The 23,650-nt window shown below is 40.3% G+C and overlaps 1 protein-coding gene across 12 annotated transcripts in view; it reads right to left on the bottom strand.

Annotated features, from left to right (window-relative positions):
* GPHN (gephyrin) overlaps positions 1–23,650 on the bottom strand; it is a 662,403-nt gene that overhangs the window by 392,604 nt on the left and 246,149 nt on the right. For all 12 annotated transcript variants that reach the window (XM_026651346.1, XM_026651349.1, XM_026651348.1 and 9 more), the window contains exon 2: positions 15,771–15,849. In XM_026651346.1, coding sequence (XP_026507131.1) covers positions 15,771–15,849 — 79 coding nt within the window. The remainder of the gene's footprint in view (positions 1–15,770; positions 15,850–23,650) is intronic.

Here is a 23,650-nt window from a genome sequence, read left to right as displayed (position 1 = left end):
GATCATTTACTTTTAAAAGAGTTGTATTTGCTAATTATGGATGCAAATTAGGGGTTTTTTTTTAATACAATTTCATCTGTTGAATTGGGAACTGCAAGGACAAATGTAAATGGATTGACAATTTTTAAAATCTGCTTTCACTATAGTTAACTATGAGAGCTTTCTATTCTCTGCTGAAATGGAGTTTAACTTCCTATAAATGACACTGTTGAGTGTACACCTCTTACATACAGTAAAAGACTGTCACAGAGTGACTGGCTCTCTGAGATGGGCCCAATACCTTACCTTGCCTCCCCAGATGGAGAAAATGAGCAAAGTCATATGACAGGCGGGTTATGTGGCTAAAGCAGGCCTTTGGGGGTGAGTATAAGACAGAAGCCTGTGAAAAACCAAAAAGAGAAGAGAGACACTAGGAAGCCCAGGGAGCTGGTGCTTGGTGGAGCCTCAAAGGAGCCCAGAAGGGGTCGAGAAGAGAAGAAGGACCTTCAGGAAGGAGAGACTGGGCCCAGCTTGAGACTAGGGCTGAAGAGCATTTGAAGTCTGAAAAGGAAACAGACCTTCAAGAAGTAGGGGCTGATCCCCACCTGAGACTGGGGTGGAAGTCTCTTGTGTTTGTTTTGGATGCCCTGGAATTTGATGACATTTGCATTAATCATTTAGTTAGACAGCCAAGTCACTGTAAAAGTCCCTGCAGCATGTAAACCAGGCTGGAAGGTCAGAAGCTCCAACCTGAGTGAAAACTGAGGCATCAGCTAGCCTGAAGCCAGATCAGGTAGACAGTGCTGAAACAAGGAGACTAGAGTTCACTATTTTTCCTCTGCCTCCAGTACTGAAATAACAGTATTCCTATAGCACATGTACTCAATTGGGTCACTATCTCTCTGTAAATAGATACAAAGAAGTCCTGCACTTGAAGTTCAGATTTACAAAGGCAAACACAATACTTGAAATTTCAGCCTCTCGAAAGTCTAGTTTTTCCTTGATAAAGGCTATAATTCACTTCTTAGATACTTCACGACAAATCTTAGTGAAAATGATGGGATTCTTGAAAAACTTGAGAGGTAAAAGAGTTGAAGCAATTACAATTTATTTGGAAAGGCATCAGTAAAAATGAACTACAAAACAAACCTCATTTGCACTTTTGGACCTTGCTACAACTAAAGGTGATTCCAAGTTAAGTCAGACTGATATTGAAACTGAAAGCTAGGAACTGTTCGTGCCAGGGGGAAATATGAATTCTTCAAGAATATTTTACTTGTGGAAATCCCTGACCCTTATTTCTCGCTTTCCAGTGTTATATATACATATTTCAGTATGTACTTTTGTCGATTTTGTCTTTCTGGTTTATTTTTAACAGTTTGTTTAGTACAATGCATCATGTTATATAACTCACACAAGGAGAGCACTCATGACATTTTTTAACAATTCAAGCTACAATATATTTGGAGACTAATCTCGGTTAATGCATGGAAGAAGGCCTCTGGTTCATACCTCCAAAACTAGAAATCAAGGGCTTATCTACACCTGGAAGCTTACCGGCAAAACTACAGCAGAATAATTATACCACTACAGCTATAACAGTATAACTCCCCAGCTGGCTACTCTATTCTGGAATAAAAGTGATTCTATTCCAGTATAATTACTCCAATTTAGATGTAGTTAGGAAGATCTGGGTTCCATTCTTGACACTGCCATAGTCTTGCTCTGGTACTTTTGCAAGTCATTTAACACCTCTCTATTTTAGACACTGTGTACACTTAAACTGCTAAAGTGGCACAGCTGTAACTGTGCTTCTGTACTGCTTCAGTGTTGAAGACACTCATTACAGCTGAAAGGTGGTAGCTAGGTCACCAAAGAATTCTTCTATCAACCTGCACTGTCTACAATCTTGTCTAAACTACAGGTTACTTCAGTATAATTTATGTTGCTCAGGGGTGTGAATAATCCACACCCCTGAGCAATGTAAATTACACTGACCTAAAGGCTGGTCTAGACAGCGCTATGTCGGCGGGAGAGATTCTCTTATCACCTCTTCCAGAGGCAGGAGTTATTAAGCCAACAAGACAGCTCTCGCTAAGAGCTCCTGTCAACTTACAGCGTCTTCACCAGAAGCGCTACAGGGCCACTGTAAGTGCTGTAGTGTAGATGTAGCCTATGTGGAAGGTTAAGTCAGTTTAACTATGTCTCTCAGGGATTTTTCACACCCCTGAGCAACGGAGCTGGATCAATTTAACTGTTTAGTGTAGACCTGGCCTTAGTGCCTTAATGTGTAAAATGCGGATAATAATAATAATAATCATGTTATACTGAAAAAGTGCTAATGGCTATAATCAGGGGGTCTTGGATCCAAAATCAATTACAGAGCTCATTAAGGCCAATAGTTGTGCTAAGCCCCCTTTCAGGATCAACAGAAAGCATAATCAAGCCCCTTTACATAGTAAAAACAATTGCATACAAATAGGGGCTACAGCTCAAGAAACTAGGTTGCATGATCAGGGCAGAGCTAAACCAGATGAATTAACAATGGAGTCTCTGGTTGTGATCACAGGGGCTAGAATGTTGGTTGTAGACTGTGTGTGTTGGAAGGATAGGCCAGCAGGGATTATGAACACAACCCTGAAAGGAAGTGAAGATACAGAGCTTCTTGGGCACAGAGCTTGCGAGAGGGGTGCATTTGAGATCTCTGAGCAAGGAAATTGCTTGCTGTTTGTTTCTACTGTTTTCATGGAAACAGGATTTTGTGTAAATTTTTTGTGAATAAAAAGATTATACTAAGACTATATCTCACTCTTTTCACTGATTTCTCATCCATAAGGAAACAACCCTTTACAAAACATAGCCTAAACAAAGCTTTAGCAAAGCTTTTGATACAGTCTCCCACAGTATTCTTGCCGGCAAGTTAAAGAAGTATGGATTGGATGACTGGACTATAAGGTGGATAGAAAGCTGGCTAGATCGTCAGGCTCAACAGGTTGTGATCAACGGCTCGATGTCTAGTTGGCAGCTGGTATCATGTGGCGTGCCCCAGGGATCAGTCCTGGGGCTGGTTTTGATCAACATTTTCATTAATGATCTGGATGATGGGATGGATTGCACCCTCAGCAAGTTCTATTTCATCCTTACCCATAACAATTTTATATTCAACAATCACTTTGTCCAAACAATGGGAACAGCCATGGGTAGTAGGATGGTTCCCCAATATGCCAATCACTTCATGGGCCACCTTGAAGAATTTCTGGACAAATGCATCATAAAATCAATGATATACCTGAGATACATCAATGATATTTTCATCCTCTGGACAGACGACTTCAACTACCTCATAGACTTCCACCACAACTTCAACAACTACCACCCATACATTAACTCACTCAGGAACACTCCCACACTAGCACCATCTTCCTGGACATCATGATCAGCTTCAATGATGGAACTCTATAGACAACTATATACAAGAAACCCTCGGATCACCACACCTACCTTCATAGATCCAGTAACCACCCCAAACACACCAAAAAATCTGTTGTCTACAGCCAGGCACTCAGATACCACAGAATATGTTCCACACTAAAAACCACCTCTACCAAACAAAGACACTCCACCAGAGAAGTAGATTGCATCATGGAATGGTCCACCAAAATACTTCTGCTTCTATTCAGAAATAAACCCTCCTGCAACCACATACCCCTAGCTGATACCTACCACCCCACATGGGAACCCATATAGAGTATCATCGAACAACTACGACCCATACTCAATGGGGACCCCATCTTGAAAGAAGTCTTTCCTGAACCCACTCTTCTGGCCTTCAAACAACCCCCCGAGCTCTCCAAGCTCATCATCTGAAGCAAGCTCCCCACAGACCAAGACACACCAGCTCTAAGGGGCACCAGACCCTGCCAAAACCACAGATGCAAAATCTGCAAACATATCTCCACAGCTACAATGATCAACACCCCCTACAATACATCTTTGAAGATCCATGGGTCCTACACATGCCTATCTCAACATGTTATAAACCTCACTGAGTGCACTAAATGCTCCAATAACAACTATATGGGTGAAACTAGACAATCACTACACTCTCGAATGAACTGACACAGGAAAATGATGACAAAACACTATCACCTGCAGGTGAATGCTTTTCACAAAGCATTATCTGAACTCTCAGTTCTCATCCTCAAAGGAAACCTGCACAACTCTTTCAAAAGATGAGCATGGGAGCTTAAATTCATAACTTTGTTAGACACTAAAAAGCATGGTCTTAATAAAGACACTGGATTTACAAATTTATTACAACTATCTGTAACCCACTAGCCCTCGTTTTAGTCCTATGACTGCAGGGGTGTTAGAATACATGCTCACTTTTTATGCTAAATACACTGTCTGCTTGACCTTGTATTTAGTTGTGACACTCTAAGTACCTTTCTGAGACCTGAGGAAGAGCTGTGTGTGGCTGGAAAGCTTGTCTTTCTCATCAACAGAAGTTGTTCCAATAAAGATATTACCTCACCCACCTTGTCTCGCTAAGGTCCTGGTAATGACAAGGCTACAATAATACTGTATATTCAGATGTAGAAACAGTCCCATCAGAAAATTATTAATGTACAAAGGCAATTCCCAAATTCTTGCCTGTGGACAGCAGAGCTGTTGGCTCTGCCCACTTGATTCAGCTCCAGCCAGGAGCTCTGTGGAAGGGAAGAGCTGTCACTATAAAAAGCTGCTGTTTGATAAAACAGACGGTAGTTGGGCCAGAAGCTACAGATCATGAAGCTGGGGACCAGACTGGGAGCCAAGAGTGCTGGGCTGGTCCAGGAGGCAACAGTGTAGCCCATGAGAAAGCAAGGAGTTGGGGACAGAGTCAGAAGGCAGGAGTGGGAAGCTAAGAGAGAATATGAGCTGGGAGGACAGCAAGTGGGAGTAAAGAAGGAACAAATTATATAAGTGTAGGACTAGAAGGGACATCAATAGATCATCTAGTCCAGTCCCCTGCAATCAAGGCTTGATCCCATTCTAATACCTTGGAAGAATGGGATCAGGCAGGAGGCAATCCAGGAAAATTAAAGAGGACAACAAATCAGGAAAAGGGAATGGTTTAGGAGTGTCTGAAATTAAACTGGTTGTGTACATGAATATGGGGTGAGGTGGAAACAGATTTTTTTTCTTTTTGTGTCGGCTCCTGCACCCCCTGAAGTTGCGCACTCATGGCGCAGTATATAGGGGCCTGCTGGCCTCCCGCCCCTGAAGTTCCTTATTGCCAGCAACTCCAACAGAGGGGTAGGTGGGCAGGTTTTGGAATGGACACGAGCAACACATCTCTAAGAACAATAGTTACAGAAAAGTTAGTAACCGTTTTTTCTTCGAGTGCTTGCCCATGTCCATTCCATTATAGGTGACTCCCAAGCAGTTACTTTGGAGGAGGGCTCGGAGTTCATTTGCATGCTGACTGAAGCACCGTTCTGCCAAAGCCTGCATCATCTCTGGCTTGTTGAGTGATAGCATAGCACGTCACAAACGTGTGGCCCAATGACCATGTCGCTGCACTGCAGATGTCCTGTATTGGGACCTGTGCCACAAACGCAGCTGATGACGCTTTTGCTCGTGTAGAGTGTGCCATTAGTTTAGGAGCTTGAACTCCCACCAAGTCACAGCAAGTATGGATACAGGCCATAATCCGCCACAAGATTTTCTGTGTCGAGACTGGACTGCCTTTCATTCTGTCTGTGATGGCAACACAGAATTGTGTGGTCTTCCTAAAGGGCTTGGTCCTCTCTAAATAGAAAGTGAGGGCCTGTCAGATGTCCAATGAGTGAAGCCTCTGTTTCTCCTTGCTTGCATGGGGCTTTGGATAGAAGTCCGGGAGGAATATGTCTTGATTACTATGGAATTGAGAGACCACCTTTGGCATTAGGGATGGGTGGAGTCATAGCTGCACCTTTTCCTTGAAAAGGACTGTGTATGGTGGTTCAGAGGTAAGTGCCCGAATCTCTGAGACACTCCTAGCTGAGGTGATAGCCACCAGGAATGCCACCTTCCATGACAGATAAAGTAAAAAGCAGGACACTAGTGGCTCGAACGAAGGGCCTGTCAGTCTTGCCAGTACCGGATTAAGGTCCCAACGAGGCAGGGGTTGGCAAATTTGTGGGTACATTCACTCCAGTCCTTTGAGGAACCAGCCACAAATCTGGTTTGAGAATATTGACCGGCTGTTCACCCAGGGGTGAAACACAGAGATCACTGCCAGATGGACTCTTATAGATGATATCGCTAAACCTCCATGTTTCAGATGGAGCAGATAATCCAAGATAAGAGGCAGTGAGACCTCAGTGAGAGAGACCCCTTTTGAAGCAACCAGGTAGAGAATCGTTTCCATTTAGCCAAGTAAATGGCTCTAGTCGACTGTTTTCTGCTCCCCAAGAGCATCTCCTGCTCTCATTCCGAACACAATCATTCCATCTGGTTCAACCACTGAGCTTCCACATTGGCAGGTGAAGGGATTCGAGGTTTGGGCAGAGCAGGTGACCATGGTCTTGTGAGATCAAGTCCAGGAGCAGTGGTAAGATGATCGGTCTGTCCACTGAGAGGTCCAGTAAGGCTGTGAACCAACATTGGTGTGGCCAAGCCGGTGCTATGAGGATCAGCTGTGCTTGGTCCTTCTTGACTCTGAATAGGACCTTGTGGATCAGGGGAGTAGGAGGGAACATGTACAGAAGCCTTCCCAGCCAGGGGAGGAGAAAGGCACCCGTGAGAGAGCCTGGGTTGCGTCCCCAAAAGGAGCGGAACTGGGGGCATCTCCTGTTGAGTCTCGTCGCAAACAAATCCACCAGGGGAAACCCCCACTTCTGGAAAATTGTGTTTAAGATGTCTGGGCAAATGGACCACTTGTGATGGTTGGTATAGGATCTGCTGAGATGGTCCGCCAACTCATTCTGCAATCCTGGCAGTTAGGATGCTTCGAGGTGAATAGAATGGGTTATACAAAAATCCCATAAACTCAGAGCCTCCTGACATAGGGGAGAGGAGCGAGCTCTCCATTGTCTGTTTATGTAATACATCGCTGTTATGATGTCCATGAGCACTGATCCCTCCAAATGGGTTCTGAAAGCCAGGCACACCACCCTTAGCTCCCTCACATTGATGTTACTGAGTTCCGATATGATCCAGGAAGCTCCTAATACGTTGAGAGCTGACAATATCTAGAAAACCAATTATTCTGTATCCATTTGGTGGCTGGTGGGTTCCAGACTGATATTATTGAACAGAAGAACTGGATTTTAAAACAATTCATCTTTTATTCTACAGAAATTGTTTACACTCACCTGGAAAAGATTCCTTCTTACTATAGGTGAGTGATTTTCCAAGCCCTGCTGCTACATACAGAGGCTTTAACAGTTGCATCAGAATACTGTACGCTAATTTCTGAGGAAGAAAATATAAGGTACATACTTAAATATCACTAAAATGTGCACCAATTTTAAAAATATATATATAATGGAACTTGTTTGCTCTAAACTCCGCTACAGAGTGGAGTCCTTAAATATACAAAAGGCAATTGTGCTTGTAGTAAATCCCTCTTTCAAAGTTGTTCTGTAAAATAAATGGCTTCACTGTCAGAGGACCCAAGGGCAATTCTGACCATTAAAAATTGTTAAATATTGTGTGATAATAACTCAGAGTTAACTGAACAAAATAGGATATGCCATTATGTGGAGTTATTGCAAATGTTACACTGTTTTGTGAAAAATTATTAATCCTCGGTTGCCTAGCATTTTAAAAAAATGCATTTCACCATAATAGCCTGCCTTAACACCAACAGATAAATGCAAGCTACCTATAGCCATGACTGCTTTCCATGTTTCTCCCCCCCTCTCTTCTACATAGTGTGTGATCCAAGAGACCACAACATTGCTCAATCAAGCAGACTAAATGGTAAATGCTACTGCAATCCCCAGAGTATTGAGGGATTTCAGCTCTACCAATAAGGTCAGGTAGTTTCAGTCACTATCAGCAAACTGACTTGGGGGCAAAGAATCAGGGAAATTAGAATGAAATTGACTCAGATCTATATTTAGATGCAACTGTGTTCTCTTTTATGGTCTTTCATTCCTTAACTCCAACCGATCAAAATATATTTCAGTCAATCCCATGTAATCTGCACTAGCAGTAAGTGTATGAATTAAGCAAATTCCTCCCTTCAGAAACCTGTCTCCTCCCTCAAGCCCCATATGTAAAATTGTATGTCAAGGTTGGTTTCTGCTCAAGTCTTTGAACAAACATCTATGAACCTTAGAGTAAAACCTATCAGCCTTAGTACAGTGAAAAAGAAATCTCAAAGATTAAATTAAAGTTTTGGCAGTAACTAAAAGAGGAACACATGATATGCACTTATCAAGTATTTTGTTTTAAATGGATATATTCCTAAACTGTAAGCCTTTTGGAATAGAAATGTGTCTGTATGAGGGAGTCTCCTGATCCTGATGGGGTCTGAATACCTGGATTAAAAACTTGCCAAAGAGTAATTGGCAACAGGGAACCATCATGAAATGGGGTGTTTCTAGTGGGGGGTTCTGAAGGTATCAGTACTAGGCCCAATGCTATTCAATATTTTTATCAATGATCTGGAAATAAATATCAGTTTCACACATACAAAATGGGAAGAGACTGTCTAGGAAGGAGTACGGCAGAAAGGGATCTAGGGGTTATAGTGGACCACAAGCTAAATATGAGTCAACAGTGTGATGCTGTTGCAAAAAAAGCAAACGTGATTCTGGGATGTATTAACAGGTGTGTTGTGAGCAAGACACGAGAAGTCATTCTTCCGCTCTACTCTGCTCTGGTTAGGCCTCAACTGGAGTATTGTGTCCAGTTCTGGGCACCGCATTTCAAGAAAGATGTGGAGAAATTGGAAAGGGTCCAGAGAAGAGCAACAAGAATGATTAAAGGTCTTGAGAACATGACCTATGAAGGAAGGCTGAAAGAATTGGGTTTGTTTAGTTTGGAAAAGAGAAGACTGAGAGGGGACATGATAGCAGTTTTCAGGTATCTAAAAGGATGTCATAAGGAGGAGGGAGAAAACTTGTTCACCTTAGCCTCTAAGGATAGAACAAGCAGCAATGGGCTTAAACTGCAGCAAGGGAGGTCTAGGTTGGACATTAGGAAAAAGTTCCTAACTGTCAGGGTGGTTAAACACTGGAATAAATTGCCTAGGGAGGTTGTGGAATCTCCATCTCTGGAGATATTTAAGAGTAGGTTAGATAAATGTCTATCAGGGATGGTCTAGACAGTATTTGGTCCTGCCATACGGGCAGGGGACTGGACTCGATGACCTCTCGAGGTCCCTTCCAGTCCTAGAATCTATGAATCTATGAATCTATAAAACCACTGACAAAATTTGTGGCTGACACAAAGATTTGGGGAGTGATTAATAACTATAAGGACCGGGTAGTCATACAAAGCGATATGGATCACACATAAGCTGAGCCCATTGAAACAAAATGTGTTTTAATACAGCCAAATGCAGTGTCATTCATCTAGAAACAAAGAAATGTATGAGGACTATATCCTGGAAAGCAGTGATTGAAAAGGATTTAAGGGTCAGAGTGGACAAGCAACTCAACATGAGCTACTAGAGCTATGGAGAAAAGGGCTATCCCTTGAAAGTTTAACCTGGGTATTATTGAAGTGATTTTACCACTCTATATATGGTACTGGGATAATAAATACTGCATACTATTATAGGATATACATTTTTTAAAGGATATTGAAAAATTGGAGAGGATAGAGAAAAAAGCCTAAAAAATAATTAGAGGGCTGGAGAAAAGGCCTTGCAGGGAGAGACTTGAAGAGCTAGATATATTTAGCTTATCAGAAAGAAGACTGAGGTGTGACTTGATTTGAGTGTATAAATACCTTCACAGGGAGAAAATACCAAGTACAAAAGGGCTCTTTAATCTAGTGAAGAAAAGTATAACAAGCACCAAAGTATAACAAGCACCAAAGGATGGACGCTGAATCCAGACAAATTAAAATTAGAATTAAGGAAGAAATTTTTAACAGTGAGGGTGATTAACCACTCAAACAATATTACAAGAGAAGTGGTGGATTCTACAACTGTTGATGTCTTCAAATCAAGACTGGATGCCTTTCTAGAAGATATGCTCTAGTCAAACACAAGTCATTGGTCTCAATGAAGAGGTAAATGTGTGAAATTCTATGGCCTGTGTTATACAGGAGGTCAGATTAGTTGATCTAATGGTCCTTTCTGATTTCATTCTATCAAATGCTCCAGGACTAAATTAAACTTCCAGTTGGCCACCAGAATTGATACAAGAACAGATCTTTGCCACTATTTTGTTAAATCTGACAACGAGGATGAGAAGGTAAACTTTCTTTTCTGGAAGAAGCCCAGAGAGCTTAAAATTCAATCACTTGAGGCCTTAAGGACTGAGGCTCAGTCCTTCAAAGCAGCCATTGAGCAGAAGGTGAAGACAATCTTGACCAATACTGATTTTTCATTGAGACTGTGTCATCCCAGGGTTTGAAAACATGACAGATGCAGTAGTAAGCCTTTGGATGCAGAATCTTGTAGAATCCTTTCTAGCTTGAAGGAGGTCATTCACCAACTGGTCAGGATAACTGAAGTCACAATGGTTCACTCATTTCTGTCTTCCAATTGAAAGGTAGCAGCATGTCCTGGCTCCATGACAGATTACCAACCTATGCTGTTGCAGCAACTGGATTGCTCTCTGGGTGATCCAAATAACTTTTTGTATGTATTAGAACATGATCAGGAGGTTTCCTAAATAGTGGAATACATTAATTCACTCCTTTCTCAGGCACACTTTTAGCACCACCAAAATCGTGACAGTTACTGTATTGGAAAAGGTGCTTCCCAAGCAATTGGTTGTACTCCCACTCTCTTTAGAAAACAGTCTCCAAGAGTAGGATCCATGAGTAGGATCTCAATCCTGTGGGGAAATTGCTCCAATGTCCAGGAGTGTTTGACATAACTGTCTGTGACAGGCCATAATCAGAAGCACCTGGATCACGGAGATTACTGCAGAAGAAAGCACAGAGGGTGAGCCTGGGTTGAGGAATGAAGGTTGTGGGGAAGCCTCCCCTTGCTGTAAACCTGCATTACACTATGTAACTTTGTAAGAAAAGAATAAATACACACCTTGGTGAAAGATAAGCTGGTGTGTGTTTGTGATTGTGAGACCACACAAACTGGCCAGGCAGTGGAGTACACTGGGTAATGACAGAGGCACCTTGTGACACTGTCCATTTCGAAGGGTTAAAGCAAAGCGATTTAGTGACAAGAAATTTGGTAGGAAGGGAAGAAATTTCTGAGAGGTAGTTCTGCTGAATGATGTCTAATATCCATTTGTCCTAGTGGTTTGGAACACAGAACCGGAAAAAAAAATTCTTCAACATGCCCCTAAGTTGTGGGTGACATGAGCTGGCCAGCCTTCATTCTTTGCCTTCCTCCAGAACCTCAAGGAACTCCTGAAAATTCCTCTTCAGTATCAGCAAGGACATCCTGCTAACATCTATGTCTGCCCTAACTTACAGCAGCCCGTTTGGTTACAGCAGCCAACAGAATTCTGGAATTTCTATAGCATTGTGTGCTATGGACCTGCTCCCAATCTGGTCCCTCCCACATCCAGACCATCTCTGGCACCCCTTATGCCATTGTTTGCAAGGGGGTTGTGTGGACCCACTAACAGAAAGACCACCTATGATGTGCCTACACCAGGGAAATTCTTCCGTGGTCTGATGCAATGCTTTCTGTGGCTCCTATAAGCTATTGGAATGATGTATAGAGCTAGATCAGAGGCAGAATCAGTATCTAGATTTGTTCTCTTTGTGTAGTTCTAGCCCATGTTAGGTAATCATAGCAACTAAAATAAGTTGTTATTGATTTTTACTCCTATTAGCTCTGCTGATTGCAATGCTAAGAGAGTGAGCTGGAGTCTACATTGTTTTGTGTCCCATCAATATTTTTACCAACTTCCATTTACAGGGCCATTCAGTTAGACATGTGCAAACCCCCAGTTAGACATGAGCAAAGACCATAGGAAAGTACAGTTGTGACTGAAGGCCTAATCTGGCCAGTAAACCCTTATTACTGGTGATGATGTGTGAGAAGGAAAGAACAGTTTGCTTGTCAGAGCCCACAGTGAGTTTGCAGGGCTGTCAATCAGGAAAAAGAAAATCTATTATTGGTAACTCAGCACAACTGATATGATGTCACTCAGATACTAAACATAGAACCCTACAATGACATCTTTAAAGTGTTCCTTTTCAGTATATAATCACACTTAAAACCTTGCAGAATAGGCTTCTATTTGACAACTCTTTGCAAAAAAAATGAAACATCTGTGACGACACTAGATTTCTGACAGAAGCTAAACATGACAAAAGACTATATAGACACCAGTATATTTGAGAAAAATATATAAAACAACTAAAGCTAATGCAAAAGAGAGAAGCCATTTGTAATTAAGATTTTGTATCATACAGATTTGATGCAAGAGAAACATTTATAATATATGCAGTGTTGCTGTAGCTGTGATGATCCCAGGATATTAGAGACACAAGCTGGGTGAGGTAATATATTTTATTGGACCAGCTTCTATTGGTGAGGGAGACAGGCTTTCAAGCTTACACAGAGCTCTTCATCAGGTCATCTCTCATCAACAGAAGTTGGTGCAATAAAACATTTTTAATGTCAGACTGTAAGAGTAATACTGTATTTCTACCACCTCTGACCACATCACTTGCTGATAATGTGAATTTAGACATTAATACTATACACAAAGTATCAGTATTAATATATATATTAATAAACCTACATTATTTTGAATTCTAGCTCTCTTAAACTGTTTTATTTGAATCACGACATGCTATTTGTAGTAGTAAGAGAGTCTGGAGCACGAGATGGTACAAGGCCTGAACCAAAGTCAGCAAAAGTTATGCCCTGTCAAAAGCAGATACTTGCCTGCAAGTTCACTGTCCTGTACATGAACTCGGCACTGGTATTGCTAGCATTGCTAAAACACACTGAATATATAAATACATTCCAGTAGCCTAGGACAAGAACACTCCAACCTAGCAAACGATAAGATGGTTTGACAGAAGTGATGAATAGTGATGTTTTGTCTGAAACATCAGGAGGAAGGTACAAGGGGAGGTAACAAACGTTGTGAAACAGGTAAGGTGATACATAAGTTGTTTATCCCAGATTGTTTGTCTCAGTATATAAATGTTGGGATGCCTCGCCTTAACCCTTTGTTTGGCCTCAGGGGTAACGGAATGTCCCACCACTCACTGAGCTGGTCCACTGTAACAGGCATACGTGTGCTAGTGTAACTGTAGACATTGATCTGGGGAGCTAGGGCCGTGCTTCGTTGACAATAAATCTTGCCATGTGCCTTCCCCACTAAACCAAATCTGTGGTCTCTTCGGACAGTTTGACTGAGGTCTGCTGGGCTGGCTATCTGCGCCGAGCCGGCACCACACAAAGAGAGAACACAAACACACACACAGCCAGCAACTGAAACACTATTCAGTACAACAATTATACAAGATAATTTCAGCCAATTGCTCCTCAGAATATAATTCAACTTTACTCTTCTCCCATAAAAATGCTGATATATCACCTTTATTGACATTGTAGGCCCAATCATTTGCCCTGCTTTGTCCCCTTTGCATTGTTCTGGTGGCAGAAGGAGACAAAAAAAGCTGTCTTTAACAGCCAGGTGGGTTTCCTCTGGCAAAGGACTAGACCCAATAATGTGGCATTAGGTGTCAAATCACTTCAGTCATTTTCTATACTGGCCATTCCCTCACACAACTGCACATTTTATAAGAACTGTTCTTAAACAGTTACTTAAATCCCTACCTCATAAGAATGTCCATCAGGAAAGTCATAGAAAAAGAGAGCACAACACATTCACATCATCAGGAGGGAAGAGAAAAGTACTATTTCTTTCTTGTATTATAGTTTGTTGTACAATATATCTATTATTATCATTATTCTTGAAAAAGTAATTGGTTTTGAGGCTGAGTAAATGTCCCAAACTTGCTTCACCTTTTAATCAATCTCAGCAGCCACTTACTACTACTTATGCTACAAATAGTCACAATTTATTTTTGATTTTCCTAGTTTAAACTAATTAATGGATTACAATCTATCTCATACAAGTTATGGGCTGAGGGAAGGAGTTGGAGGATTTCACTACTTTGAAAGAAAAACCAATACTCCACAACAAACACCGTTCACCATCTCTGGACTGAATCTTTGTAACTGGACTACAGCTGTACAGGACTCTTAAGACACTGTTGTACACTATGTACAGCTCTTGAAATCACATTTGCATCTCACTACAAACAGCTACAATTCTCAAGAATAAAAAAAAAGCACGAAGTAAAGTTCCGCTTAAAACGAGGCCCCTTGAAGTTGTCTCAAATTGGACACCCAAAACCGAGGCACCTAAAATCTCTAGTCATGTTTGAAAATTTAGCCTCCCGTTTCTCATCATTCAATAACTTCTCAGGCAATGAATGTACGCCTCCCCTCTTCTTTTTTTATTTTTCTGTGGTATGAATGATCATACACTAAATACATTATGAGCTAGTTCCCTCAGTTTGAAACTTCAGGACATCGATGTCGCTTTTTTGCTCTAGCAATGTGACAAATTAATTGGTGTGCTTGCATCTATCATTAAAAATCTTCCATGTTGAAATAAGGTTTCAAACATGGCCTCTTCTCTGCTGCTTCTCAACCAATATTGAAAACTTTTTACCTGTTTATGTTGATAGGGCCAATCATGTTCAATACCCATTATAAAAAGGAACAATCAACTCTGCTAGAAAGAGAGAGGACCACATTTTCTTACAACAGGTGATACACTTGGGTGTTTATCTATAGCAATGGGGAAAGCATTTTTAATATTACTTCAGGAGGAACCTGGGAAAAGCCATGTTTGACACAATATTAAACATGGCTTCACTTCCTAGTGACAGGGCTTGTAAGGGGGAAATATGATTTATAGAAACAGACAGACGCACAGTCCTATATTGGACTATGGCTGAATGGGAGGATGTGTGCATTGGCCTGGTCACTAAACAAGTAAGATTAGAAAGGATGACCACATAAGTTTTGTGCTTCTTTGGCCTCTTGCCTTAGACTTTCAAAGTTTGTGTCTGTGTTATGGGATGAAGAAGGGACTGTAACTGACCTGTTCTCCTAGTATGAAGTGAAGTTGCCAAAAATTTGTTTGGCATAAATAAAAAGTACTGAAAGAAACAGGAGTTTTAAAAAAAAATCAGCTGGAAGAAAATCAGATCAGATATAAAGAAAACAAAGACTTCCAAGGTAAAGAAAACTCTGAAGTAAATTCAAAATCAGGAGATTAAAATCTAGTTATATGATGTTTTGTGCCTATAAAAAATGAAGGAAGAGGACATGAGTACAATGTGTCTTCCTTTACAACAATAACCCTGCTGCTGACAAAGTGTTCCATTTATTATCTGTGCTCCTTGGGAGTTAAATCAATGATGCCATTCTTTTTCCTGTCTCCTCAGAGAAAGACACACTGTGGTTCCAGTCACATCTGTCTGTATTATAGACTCAGCACATGATATACAGACGGCTACAAAAGCAAAGTGTGCTTCATCATATCTAAATCTGTCCCTAATTACAATCACACACACAGGATATAATAACATAGCTTTTCTATGCTCAGCTGTAGCAGTCAGATACTCACAAAGATGGGTCTTGGACCAGATCTTTAAGGTTTATCCCACTGCGATCTTCAGCAAGGTTCCTGAAGCAACTGTCGCTCACTAAAAAAGAGAAACAAAAGAAATGAAAATTTGAGAATGGTGTACAGTTTTTGTCAGCCAAATAATATTTGTTTGGTTGGCAGATTGTTTATTTAAAGGAAAGCTCAGAGCTCATCTATTAAATTATTTTTCAGTGACGTTTCACCTAATTTAGATATGTTGACTAAAACACAAAGAGGTCAAAAAACTTGTCAAGAGGCGGATCATTAAGTGCCTCAACCAGGTCCCTCAATACTCCTAAATCCCTTGCTCTGACAAGCCAACCACACAATCTCATCAAACGTGACATTGGAGGTGTAAATATACACAAATAGGACAAATTATAGTGTACTTGTGTCAATCACACACAATTCAATATGCTTAAAGGGTTGGAAATATTGAGAATTGCTATATTTTAACATTTCAATTTAAGTTTTCAATAGTTTATAGTATAAATTGTTTACTTGAATTGCAGTTAAACATACAATAATTTAGATGGTATAATTATTAATACAACTTATAAATGATAATAAAATTGTGTTTAAAACAGGTCCAGTAGAATAATCCACCTAGGAGATTTACCATAATTCAAGACACAACGAATTACATAGGAGTTTAAGTTTAAAAGAACATTATTCATGTATTTTTGTTTTGTTTTCCGAAAAACATGTTTGTTGTTTGAACCTGGAGCCCAAAAGCTACTTTTTGCATAATTCCCTCCTCATATAAACACCCTCAGTACTCTTTGCAGCATTGTTATAGTGTAGTACTTTGCATTTGTCCTTACTGAATTTCATCCCATGTATTTCAGACCATTTTTTCAATTTGTCTAGATTATTCTGAATTCTAATCCTGTCCTCCAAAATGCTCCCAATTTGGTATCATCCACAAACTTTATAACTGTACTCTCTGTGCCATTATCTAAATCATTTATAAATACATTAAACGGAACTGGACCTAGGATAGATCCCTGTGGGACCCCACTCGATATGCTCTTCTAGCAGTTGTGCACCCACCTTATAGTAACTTTGTCTAGGCTATATTTTCCTAGTTTGCTTATGAGGGGATCATGTGAGACAGCATCAAAAGCCTTACTAAAGTCAAGATATATCACATCTACTGCTTCCCCCCCAAATGTTGTTACCCTGTCAGAGAAGGATATTAGGTTGGTTTGACATGAGTTCTTGACAAATCCAAGGCATTACTTATTAACTTCTAGATGCTTACAAATTGATTATTTATTCATTATCTTTCTGGGTACCAAAGTTAAACTGACTGGTCTATAATTCCCTGGGTGAGCCTTATTCCCCTTTTTATAGATAGGCCATATATTTGCCCTTTTCCAGTCCACCAGGATCTCTCCTGCCCTTTATGAGTTCTCAAAGATAATCACAAATGGTTCAGAGATCTCTTCAGTCAGTTTCTTAAGTATTCTAGGTTGTATTTCATCAGGCCCTGCTTAATTGGAATCATCTAACTTGGCTAAATAATTCTTAGCTAGTTCTTTCCCTATTTTAGCCTCAGATGCTACACCACTTACACTGATGTTCAGTTTGTTAGTCATCCATTCACTGCTAACCTTTTTGGTGAAAACTGAAACAAAAAACCCTTAAGCCATTGTTGCATTTCCTGTTATTGTTTTTCCCTACTCATTGAATAATAGGCCTACTCTGTCCTTGATCTTCCTCTTGCTTCTCATGTATTTGTAAAATCTTTTTTTTAACCCTTAATACCCTAGCAAGTTTAATCTCATTTTGTGCCTTGGCCTTTCTAATTTTGTCCCTATATACTTGGGTTTTTTGGTTTTTTTTCTAATTCAAAACCAGTTTATTGTGCTAGAAATTACTAAGTGAAATTATATCCTCTGTGTTATGCAGGAGGTCAGACTAGATGATCATTACAGTCCTTTCTGGCCTGAAAAATCTATAACTATCATATTGGTCTCTCAGGGCTATGGGTAGCCAATGCAAGTTAGCATACAATGCAGACAGACAGCCTAAGATCCTTGTGTTTAGAGTCAAGTTTTCAGAGACTTTGAACAGGACATTTATGGAAATGCATTCCCCAGGAGAATATTTGCCATCTTGATTCAAAACAGGGCTTTGGAGCTGTGCTCTGGCTCCGCTCCAGCTCCAGGCAAAAACCTGCAGCTCCACTGCTCCGGAGCTGCTCCGCGCTCCAGCTCCGGGCTCCGCTCCAAATTTCAAAATGTAAAGTTTATTGAAAGATGCTGATTTTTGTTACAAATGCATGTAGCATTTTAACTTAAGTGTTCTACAATGCATGTTTTATGGAGTATCACAGGATTATTAAGCTGCATCTCTCAAATCACTAATACAGTAATTAACTAGGCTTCTGATCTGAACACAGCATAAAAGAACACTTCCTTGTACATTTGGAGAAAGCAAAACAAAGATAGAGAATTAAAATGTACTTGCGCCACTGAATATTGCACGCACATTAACCAATCAAAAGATGCTATAGAATATAAAAACAAAATAAATGCACAAAAATAAACATGCAAAAATGAAATACCTACATAAATATTGTGAGCATAGATTAAACCCATTATTGAGAGTTTTACTGTTAATCTTGACTAAAAACTTCACATTCATATATAGATCATCAGCCAAGGGTTTGTATGCTTACAAATCCTATCAAACGAAGCAATGAAACCTGCAAAGCTGAAACAACAAGGCACCTGGACTATAAAGATAAATCTAGAGACTTTTTCAATGAAAGAAGAATACAATTGACAGAAAACTCAAATGACAAACATAACATTGGTTCTGGAAAAGGCTCTGAAAGCATCTTTCTTAACAGTGCTTCAGACTGCAAAGAGTAAAAATCCCATACCATTGGAGAAGTACCGATTCTTCCAGCTGCTGTAGAAACATGCAAAGTGATAGTAAGTGAAGATGCAGCATAGAAACTTAAGGCCATACCGCTTTATAACAATACAGTTAGTAGGAGAATTGAAGAGCTTTCAAATGATGTAAAATGCCAACTAACTGAAAGTCTACGTACATGTGAAGAGTTTGCAATCCAGCTTCATAAGACAACCGATGTTGGTAATGCAGCACAATTATTAGTTTTTGTTTGTTAGGTTTGGCTGGGGGGAAATTTTAGAAGATTTTCATTTTTGTCAGGAATTACCAGAACAGACAACAGGTCAGGAAATAGTCAAACTATTGGATATTTCATGAAAGCTGAATTGCTGAATTGGGAGAAGTGTGTTGCTGTTTGCATGGACAGTGATGCTGCTACAGCAGGCAATAAGAGTGGAGTTGTTGCAAGAATATGAGCCATAAACCCACGGGTAATTGTAACACACTATATGTTGCACCACCGGGCCCTTGCATCAAAGAAAATGGAACCCGAATTACAAGATGTGCTAAATGCTGCTGTGACAGTTGTGAATTTTGTAAAGTCCTGGCCTTTGAATTCATGCCTTTTTGCAAAGCTGTGTTTAGAAATGGGTGCAGGACATGACAAATTATTGTTTCATTCAGAAGTGTGTTGGCTATCTCACAGCAGAGTGTTGGAAAGAGTTTTTGAGCTTCACAAAGAGCTGCTGGGTTTTCTTTCTGTGCACAATCCCAAGATCGCCGCAAACTTTACTGACCCGATATGGATCGTGAAGATTGCATACCTCACAGACATTTTTAACTTGTTGAATGCACTAAACCTGTCCAGACAAAGGGGGTGATACAACCATACTTGAGGTGAGTGACAAGACTGCAGCTTTTCAGAAGAAAATGGAGATTTGGAAAACTAGGCTGAGCAGTGGAATCTCAGAGATGTTTCCATTATTGACAGAATTTCTGGATACTAATAGCATCACATCTGACTGCATGAGAGATAGAATCGTTGCTCAACTTTCAATAATATAAGCATGGAGGAATATAATTGAGTTTGGGATCCATTCTGAACTTTTGCTATGTCATCTTGGCATTGGAGTGGAAAAGCAGGACAGGATCTGCTCGAACTATCCTGTGACTGCACCCTGAAAATTAAGTTTCAGGAATAGACACCTTGACAGTTTTGGCCAACTGTTGCTGCAGAGTACCCAATTTTAGTTACAGAAGCAAAGAAAGTGTCACTACCTTTCCCAATAACATATATATATGAAGCATCATTCTGTACCATGACAGCTATGAAGACAAAGTTCAGGTCCCGACTGGAAATGGAGAATGATTTATGAGTTTACTTGTCAATCATCACACCAAGAAAAGACAGACTGCAGTAAGACGTAGGCACACCCATCTCACTGATTATCTCTAAGTACTCTTATACTCTTTTTCTTAAAGCATTACTAATAGAACGTGTTTATATGAAGTAAACATATACTTTTGTCAATCAGTTTCTCAGCTGGGGGGGGTCCATGATTAACATTGCATTTGAAAAGGGGTACATCAACAAAAAAAAGTATCAGAACTTTGGCCTTAGTATAAAGAGTTTCCTTAAAATAAACAGTATTTTATTATATTAAATTTTTCTTATAAATTATTCCTTTTTTGTTTTGTTTTTTTTAAATGTCAAGTACCTTAAATCATATTCTTTTTAGGAAATTCTATCTTTTTTGACCTAGCTGTCTCCATGGTGTTCTTCTGTGAACGTTCCATAGCAGAATTTGATTTCTTTCGCCTTTATATAGAATTTTCTCTTAGAATCATCATTTGTATTACAGTGTCGCCCAGAAGTCCCAATTCAGATTCAGGTCCCATTGTTCTGGGCACTGTTCACATATATAGTGAGAGAGAGTCCCTGACCAAATAAGCTTACAATCCAAAGTCCTGATCCAGTAAATGCTTGCGTACATGAGCGGTTCCTCTTCAACTTAAAGATGCATCCTTTTGTAACAAGAAGTAACTGCTTTTGGAACCCAGATCTTAGGCGCTGAACAGAGATAGCAGTAGGTTTCTTTTCCAAATTACAAAATGCCTCTTCCAGAAAGGCTACTCTTCATCAGCAATAGCATTCCTTGTCTTATAGGTATGTCTTTAAGAAAGAATAGCCTGGGACAGGATAGTACGGGCAGTTGAGGACTCCTTCACCAGCCTTAAAGGATCAGTATATCCCATTATAGCAGCTTTAAATTAACTTTGCTGACACATTTGTGGGACCAGTGGATGCTAATCTGGCACCTGAAGGCTGCTTCTACATCAGATCAGCTAACTGCCTCACAGACAGTTTTGTCAGCCAGAGTTCATGCCCTGCCTATGTTCCCTTTCCTGTGGCATATATAGGAGTCATTATGCAAGCCTTATCCAATAGAGGATTGTCCCACATTCTTCACTGAATGTGGTCCATGGACATTGAAGTCAACAAAACCTGTTTTGAAAATTGCGCTTAACTACCTGTACAAGCAATCACAATGCATCTCTTTAGCTCCATGGAGGGACGTAAGAATTGCAATGCTGAGCATCGTGGTACCTAACTTTTAGGTGCATAGAGAGTCACAGAAACAACACTGCAATTCACAAAGCCTAAGTTCGACACCTCGGCTCCCTAATACTATGAATGGGGAGAGGTAGGCACCTAAGAATGCTATCAAAAAAGCCACCCAGCTGGGTGCTGACTAAACTAGCCAATGGGAGACACTGGTCAAAGGTGTTTTTGCTGGTCAGAGGGATGTGTGCCAAGCCCTCTCTTGGCAACATGTGCATAAATCCAGGCTGCAGGCGGGGCACCTAGCTTCCCTAGTGATCCATGAACCAGGGGAAGATAGGTGTTCAGCCACCTAAGTTGCAGATGGGGACCAAAACAAAACAGAAGGGGGATGGGTGCAGCGAAACAAAACCGGGGGGGGGGAAGGAGGAAGAGCAGCAGCTCCCTTATAACTTTTAGCCTAAAAGACAGGATACTCACCAATCCCACTCGAATCCCCAATTCAAGTTCCCCCTCCTCCTGAGGGGGAGAAGAGATTTGAACAGGGGTCTGCCACCTCTCAGGTGCATACCCTAGCCACTGGGCTATGGGATATTTTGATCTGGGGCTCCCTCAATTTCTCCTATTAAAGTTGTTCCACTTTAAACAACTGAATAATTAAATATTAATTGGGCCACAGAAAGAGTTAGAATGACTCTAGAGTAATGGCTAGGGCACTCACCTGAGAGATGGCAGATCCCTGGTTAAGATCCCTTCCCCCGCTCAGGTGGAGGGATGACTTGAATCAGGGGTCTCCCACATCCTGGCTGAGTACCCTATCCATTAGGCTAAAGGTTATAAGGAAAGTCCTCCACCTCCCCGCCTTGCATATAACTTAGGTGATCAAATGCCTATCTTTCCCAGTTTGTGAATTGCTCTTGGGCTTTGGTGGGAGATAGATATCTCCAGATGCCTATCATGAAGCAGTAGTGCACATGCTCAGGCAGGAGATTGGCACCTCAGCACCTAGAGAGAGGCTGCAGTGCGCATGTCCATAGAGAAAAAACAACAACAAAAAACCACCCTTAGGCACTGAGTGAGTTTAAGTGCCTACCAGGTTAGGCCACAGCTGAGTGGGGGTTTAGTGAGTCACAGTGGTGCCTAAAAACAGGACGTAGGTGCTGAAGTACTTTTGTGGATCTCACCCTGACAGACTTAATCAGAGAAATGTAGGGCTGAAAGGGCTCTTGAGAGGTCATCAAGTTCAGCCCTCTGCACTGAGGCAGGACCAAATATACCTGGACAATCCCTGACAGGTGTTTGTCCAACTGCTCTTAAAAACCTGGAAAGAACTAATGTGCATGATCGGCATGCAATTTTCAAATGTTCAGAATGGTTAAAGAAAACCAATTATTTTCAAACAAATGCTCTATTTATTTACTTTTGCTACAGGCCTGTCTAAAAAAGTTTGGCTCACATTTTTCAAACGGGAAAAAGCAATTTATTTTAATCTCACTCTACTAAAAATTGCTGTGTGAAAACGGAGTTAAAATGGAAACTTTTGCATCTTGAGGATACCAAACACCTGCCATAACAGAATTTGTCACATCATCTCAAAATATATTAATAGGCACTGTCTGTAATATCTGATGGAAAACATTTCATAGCATAACGCAGCCAATTCAGAAAAACAGTTTAGTAACAGAAAGGTGTGATAGCTATAGTAATTAATCAGGCATGTTATAAAAGCTGTTTAGGTGTGCACATAGTCAATTATAGAAGACATAGTACTATCTTGGCTTCTTCCAAGGGTTTACATATTCTGACATGAAGAGGACCAACTAAGGTGTGTTTTGCTTAATTGGACCCATTACAAGAATTAACCCTTTGCTGACATAGACATTAGATCACATTTATATGACTCTATCCCTCTTCTTCCAACTTGGTTTGGGTAAAGATGAAATCTTTGTGATCAGTGATAAAAAAAGAAAATAATTACTGTGGAGTTCAAACAATGTCTAAGCAATATGCATGCACAAACTCTTGGTGACAAGACAGAACTAAAAATTCATGAGATCATATTTTGCTTCTGCAACAAAAAGTTGCTTAAATATTTTTGTTAATAGAATTACAAATATTCACTATAGAAATTCTTGCTAAATTTACTTGCACTTCATATGCAGCAAAAACTCTGACAGGGAAAGTTTATGGCTCATTATATCAAAAACAGGCTCAAGCAACAAAGATAAATGTTCATAAATGTTAATGAATTTTTTAAACTGAAAAGAAATAATGTTTAAAATTCAAACAGTACAATACGGTGCTATTAATAGGATTTTTGTGATATTAAGTCAAAATATTATATTGTTTCTATTCAGATATTCACTTCATCTTGACTGTCGGAACATGTACAGTGAGCAGCAGTAATTCCAGGAAATTGAAAGCCTCTGGG

Source organism: Terrapene carolina, unplaced genomic scaffold, assembly GCF_002925995.2.
Source record: "Terrapene carolina triunguis isolate 2854851 unplaced genomic scaffold, T_m_triunguis-2.0 Scaffold96, whole genome shotgun sequence".
Lineage (NCBI taxonomy): Eukaryota > Metazoa > Chordata > Testudines > Emydidae > Terrapene > Terrapene triunguis.
Note: the sequence above shows the minus strand (reverse complement) of the source record. Positions and strands in the feature narration are given on the sequence as shown.